This window comes from Coffea eugenioides, unplaced genomic scaffold, assembly GCF_003713205.1.
Source record: "Coffea eugenioides isolate CCC68of unplaced genomic scaffold, Ceug_1.0 ScVebR1_177;HRSCAF=710, whole genome shotgun sequence".
Classification (NCBI taxonomy): Eukaryota; Viridiplantae; Streptophyta; class Magnoliopsida; order Gentianales; family Rubiaceae; genus Coffea; species Coffea eugenioides.
The window spans coordinates 111,138-117,560 of NW_020862206.1; the positions used below are offsets into that span (position 1 = coordinate 111,138).

The window sequence follows — 6,423 nt, forward strand, 5'->3', positions numbered from 1 at the left end:
CCCTCCCAAGATCTTAAAAGTCCTTCTATAACCCCGTAAAATACTAAAAGATTACCTTTATTTCCTTGTAAACATTAGATTTAGCCCCTCAAAATTTAAAAAAAAAAAAAATACAAGAGTGCCCCTTAGGTATAGATCTTTATAAATATTCTTGTCCATCCAAATCCAGAACTCAAGTTCCACGGTTGTATGTTTTGCATATTAGACGTGGATATGTTGAACAATGAATATAACAAGTAAGATCCTGTCTTTCACATGTTCACTCCAAGTTTGCCTTTTGCATCTTCAACATTCCTTTTTCAGAATGAGAACTAGCGATTGTGGGGCTAACGAAATTGGCAGAAGCATTCTTTGCTTCACCACAGTGTTTTGAATATTACTTTTTGAGGCTTTGATTCTTGACTTGTCTCCATAATATTCGTTGTGGAACTTCATTTCCCTTGCAACAGTAAAAGTGATAGGGAAAAGCATAAAAGTGATGGGCACCAATTCAAGGAACATAAAATATAGTGCAGTAACTACTTACCAAAAACGGGATTCCCATTTCCAGCTACATTAACCAGGCACCATATCCATTCCCTATAAATTGCCTAGATGTTCACTGTAGTTTCTTAACCATCTCAGCTACAAATTTGTTGTCCATCATTTTACCTACTCACTACTGCACTAATATCTCTCAGCAAAACTTTGTCTGGAAGTTTTCAATCAACCAAACAAAAAGAGGTCTGTGTCTATCACTTTCAATGTCTCCTTTGGTTCATCTGTCAAGCAATCACAACATTGTTTTGCACACTTCTAAATCTACTAAGTCGATAAAAATGATTCAATTTTTTTGGATGCTTTTGATCAATTGATGAGTAGAAACTAATTGATTTAAACTGCGCGCCTGTTGAAGGTTTGAGTACACACTTCTAAATTGCCTGTTGAAGTCATTAAATCCCACATTTTTTTTATCATTTTCTTTTAAACTAATGGATTTGTTTAGGTTTGAGTACATGCACAATTGTATTATATCCGGTCTTTCAATGTAGAACCAAGAACTTTTTTTTTTTTTTTTTTAAGGTTTTGCGTACATAGGTGCATGCTGACATATGGACCTTACTATGTGTTTTCATGATTACTTACACATTGACATTCGAATGAAAAGGTTTTTAACAATAAATAATTTCATCGACCTCCTTTAAGATTTCTAACATTTTCATCTAATACTCTCTAATCCTGAAAATTACATTGACCTCCCTTCTCAATCTAATGTGACAAAGTGTCATAACCAGAAGGGCCGAATTATTTTAATACACTTAGAGAAACAAGTTCTTCAAATGGAAGTGCTTTTGCAAGATATCTCTACCCTTTTTTATTATTATTTTAGTACTAAAATGATCTCCGTTGGAAGAAGTTGCACTTTAAAGAAAAAAGTAAGGATTGTTTTGGCTTTTGGAATTCTTATTCTTGCTTTATGACCACAGCTACCACTTCGTGGTCCATCACCAGTCTTTTTATCTTGTTCCTAAACTGAATGTTGGACTAGCAACGGTCATATATTGGCCTTTAACAGTTGAGACTTAATCTACTAAAAGTGTGGGATCAGTTTCCACTTTCTCTTCCTTTTTTATTTCATTTTTTAAAGTAAATTATTCGACATATATTCCTGTGGCAGCTCCAACTCCAAGGATAATTTGGGAATAATATTTGTTTATCATAATTTACTTTCAACTTTTTTAGCCACTTTTTCTAATAGGGGTAGATTTGTTATCAAAAAGCCCAAAGGGATGTCAATGCAATTCTCAAAATTAGATGGCTGCTAGGTGATAAAATATGTAAACATCCATAGTAATAATCCGTACTACAATAATAACCGTTAAGTACATACACACATTTTTTTTAAATGAACCATGAGAAGATCAGTGGGAAAGTAAGGATATGAGTATAGGAAATAATTTTCTGCTAGTAGAGTTCGATAGAAAATTAATTTGGTAGAGAAGCAATTTTTTTCTTTCCAAGTTTCAATTCACTCCAAATTGATTTCTCTATATATATAAAGCGGTCATTAGGTTACTATTCGCTAGGTTTCAATTCCTTGTTTTGAAGGCTTTTTAATAATTTGAGAGTCATTTGAGCAGGGGCGGAGGGGATAGGGGGCCTGGGGGTAGGGGGTAACCGCCCCCTAAGTTTGAAATTTTCTTTTAGCTCCTAGGAAATTTTAGTAATTTTTATTAAAATCTATCCTTTGCAACCCCCTCCCTCTCCCCCTAAAATTTTGACAAACTTCTATTCCTTCCCCCCCCCCCTCCGGGGGGCCCCTTCACCTAGCTTTATGAAAATTTTAAACTTTTATTCATCTTTCAATATTTTTGAACTTATTTCTTATTAATTGTTTTAGTATTGCATTGTTAAAATTTTGTTATTGTCTTAAAAAAATCTCCTATTAGCTAAATTGAACATGCCTTTCAATTAAATATTTTATTTTAATTTTCATTATTGATCAGTCAACTTTCAAAATTAAGTACTTCATTCTACATTTATGTGATATTTCATGTGTAGAACAAGAAAACTAATAAAAGGTATATTTTAGAGATTCTTTTCCTAAACATTTCAAACCAACATTTATGCCTAATTAGTAATGTTAACTCTTTACTTCCTTTTTGCACTTTGAGATATGATTAGACAATACTAAAATTTATATTTTAGTATTGTAAGAATAGGAAGATGGAGAATTGAGTATTTATATTTATTTAATATTCTAATGCCAATTTTGATTTATTGCACAATACATAGCTCTTTTATTATGTTTCTTTAAGTTAACTGTTACTATTATTTTGTCAAAAAGTTCAGTGGCAAAAATGAACTTTTTAATTAAAAAAATATTTTTCTTCAAGTTACAATTGGATATCTTGGATGAAGAGGCTTCCAAAAAAAGTCCTAGCATTCACATTCCTACACACCCGCCTTCTCCCCATAATCCTGACTTTGGAGCACAATTTCCGTTGGGTATGTAGCCATTTTTCTAAATTAGTGTTTTTTACATGGAAAACTTTTTGTTTCGGGAATGTAAAAGGACACAATGCTTATCAGTTTTTTTTTTTTTTTTGAACGATACAAAAAGAATTTTTGTGGCAGTTAATGCATATTAAGGCCTACCAATTTTTTTTTTCAAAGAGCCCACTAAATTTCTTTGTTCCTAGTATCCTGCAAATGAAAGTCTCCTCAATCATAGTAGACTTTCTGACTACCAAAGCTGATTTCTTGATTTGGTCTTATAGTTCTTATATCTTACTTTTCCCTTCTACTTTCTCTCCAACGTAGGATCTACTTTACATGTCCAGAAATTCATGATTTATTACGATTCTTTAGATTTATTCGTGATGTCTAATTTTTTATTTTAAATTTGTATGCTCTTATGTTTGGTTTTTCTCTTACAGATTTGTGCATCGAACAAATAATACTCTACAGGTAAATTTTTAGTCCTTGTTGCATTGAAGATTTTTTTTTTCCTCCACTACTATTCAGGTTCTATGCCTCATAATTTTCTTTTTGTTTTGGTCATTTGACTTTTGCATGCAATCAGATGGTACATACTTTTGAAGTTTATAATATTTTGGAAGGAAATTTGATTGGGAATAAGACGAAGTGATTTTTGCTTTGTGTAATTTAGGCATTCATTTTTTTTGGTATGAAATTGTGAACTAAGATCTAGACACTTGAGGGTTGACTGAAGAAAGGAAGTTTGTAGAAATTCCACTTTCAATCTGTAGATTTAATATGGGGTTCAATCTGTCATTTTTTTTACCTGCCTGTGTTGAGCACTGGGATTGAGAGAGATGATCGATATTCTTGAACTCGAAAGGCATTTTGACACATTTTTGTGTGTAAAAGATGCCAAAAGGGTATTTGCGAAACCAAAACTAGGCAGGTGACCGCACGTGCCTTTGTAAGGGCATCTTTGGCTTTAGACGTCAGGGGATTTTTGGATAAAAATTTGTACAGTCAAGGGGTGAGACTGTTATTTAGCAAAATCTCAAGGTTTGTTTAGTAATTTGGCTAAACCTCGGGGGAGGTAAATATAATTAAACCTTTTTTTAATAATCCTCCCTCGTCTCTCCGCACGGTTTCCATCCCTGATTGTAGGGAGTCACGATTCCAATCATAAATCTGAGAATTGGGCTACAGTGATTTTACTTGCACTTTTCCTATAATGATATTTTTAACTCATTGCTTTATGCCAGCTTCAGGATTTTCTTCTTAGGACTAACATATTTACTACAATGATATTTTTGTCCCTAAGATTTCAATCTTCACAAAATTTCATCGGTTGTTAAGCATATTAAGATTTATTTTTTGTCAAACCTGTGAAAATACCATACCCTACATCACGTATTTTCTAAACTAGCTCTACATAAATTGAAAACAAAATTATGCAAAACATATTTGTTGGTGAGAACAATTTAAATAGTACAAGTATACCTTACGTTTTGCTTTTCCCAAACACATTTCATTAAACTTAGTCAACGGCCTGACATTTTTTCTTTTCGATCTTATGCATTGTTTCTTGCCTCATTTGTATATCCATGAAGTTTTTTCTTGTTTTTCATGCATTTTATTAGATCCCTTTTTTCCCAAATAACATAGTTATACGCATTTGAGCAGAATTACTGTAGTAATGGCCATCCAAGATGTTGCTCTTTCCATTGTGGGGCCATTTGTAGAGAAGTGTGTTAACCCAATTTTGCGGCAATTCAAATATTTAATTTTCTACAAGAGCAACGTTCAAACTCTGAGCAATGAGATCAACGGACTTGGGCTACAACAAGCTGAAGTTCAGCGATTGATAGATGCAGCAGAAAATAATGCTGAAAAAATTAAACCAACTGTTGCTGATTGGATGAAAAATGTAGATGATCCAAAGAAAGAGGCATATACTATTTCTCAGGGTATGGAGAGTGTTGAGGTGAGTTGCTTTAATATCGTTAGGCTTCCAAATTTAAAGTCACGTTATTTGCTAGGTCGACGTGCTGCAAAAAGAACAGATGTTGCTCAGAAACTTATAGGAGAGGGGAAGTTTGATCAAGTTGGGTACATAGCTCCATTAGGGAAGATGCCTTTTAGTGAACAGACCCAATCCTCCAAGGAAGGCCTAGTTAGTCGGATCTCAAAGATGAAGGAAGTGATAGAAGCTCTAAAGCAAGATAAAACAAGCCTAGTCGCGATTTGTGGGCAAGACTTTTTTGGCAGAGCAAATCGCAGACCAGGTTAAGTTTGAAAAGTTGTTTGATGAAGTTGCCAAAGCAAATTTGTCTCAAATTCCAAACACAAGAACTGTTCAAGACCAACTTGCCGAGCAGTTAGGATTGAAATTTTCTGAGGAAACTAATCGCGCGAGAGCTGAAAGAATGTATACGAGATTAAGCAATGGTGAAAAGAGAATTCTTGTTATATTGGATGATGTTCAGGAAGAAGTTGATTTTAAGAGTCTAGGAATTCCTGTTAAAGGTGAATTCAAGGGCTTGAAAGTTATATTGACATCTCGCCTTTCTCATGTCTGTAGTAGAATGGGAGCTGAAATTTTTGAGGTCGGTGCCTTGCCGAAGGAAGAAGCTCGGCATCTTTTTAAAGTGGTTGTCGGAATTTCTGATGATTCCACTTTGAGTGATGTTCCAAACCAGGTTGCAGACGAATGCAAAGGTTTGCCTCTTGCAATCGTTGTTGTTGCCAAGGCATTCAAGAGTAACCACACAACACCAGAATCCTGGAATATTGCCCTTCGACAGCTAAAGAAGTACACAATGAGAGACATAGAAGGAGTTCAAGATTTGGTGTTTTCAAGCATTATGTGGAGCTATGATCATTTGGAAAGTGCTGAAGCTAAGTCGTTACTTTTGCTTTTCAGTTTGTTTCCCGAAGATTATAGTATTCCACTTGAACGTTTGTTTCCACTTGAACGAGCATTAACAAAGTCCAAATGCGGTCCTTGTATTGAAGGGAATAAAAACGAAATTCCAAATCCGGTCCTTGCATTGAAGCATTGAAAAAAAAAAAAAAAAAAAAAAAAAAAAAACTTTCCAAAAACATTGTGAAAAAGTGTAAACATTTGCACTGCTTGATAAAGTAATGAGTAATAGATCGATAACCATATATATGAGTAAAAGTGTAGAGCATCTTCGATAGCGATAATCTGATAAAGATAATCTAATATTTGAATTGATATTTCGAACTTTTGAGTTGAAGATGAGAGAGTTAAAAACATAATTCAAAATTATTTATACTAATCCCCAGGAAATTTAGGCTTGATGATTAGGGTTAAGGAAAAAAAAGGCGAGAGAATGGAAGAGATAATTATGGAAGGATTATATAGAATTATAAAGTCAAGAAAAAAAAGAGGAATAGAATAGCATAGGTTATTAGGGGGTTAACTCATAGAGCTCGTTG

At 33.8% G+C, this 6,423-nt stretch overlaps 1 protein-coding gene and 1 long non-coding RNA gene across 2 annotated transcripts; both read left to right on the forward strand.

Annotated features, from left to right (window-relative positions):
- The first annotated feature begins 692 nt into the window (after window positions 1-692).
- LOC113755849 lies at window positions 693-3,644 on the forward strand. Its single transcript, XR_003465773.1, has 3 exons — window positions 693-723; window positions 3,420-3,450; window positions 3,566-3,644. It is a non-coding gene; the product is annotated as an uncharacterized LOC113755849 (long non-coding RNA).
- Window positions 3,645-5,387: 1,743 nt separating this feature from the next.
- Window positions 5,388-6,023, forward strand: LOC113755853 (disease resistance protein RPS5-like). The gene has a single exon (XM_027299719.1). The coding sequence runs from the start codon at window positions 5,388-5,390 to the stop codon at window positions 6,021-6,023; it is 636 nt and encodes a 211-aa protein (XP_027155520.1).
- Window positions 6,024-6,423: the final 400 nt, after the last annotated feature.

Coding starts and splice junctions, on each gene's coding strand:
- LOC113755853 (XM_027299719.1), top strand. CDS start 5,388: ATGTATACGAGATTAAGCAATGGTGAAAAGAGAATTCTTGTTATATTG.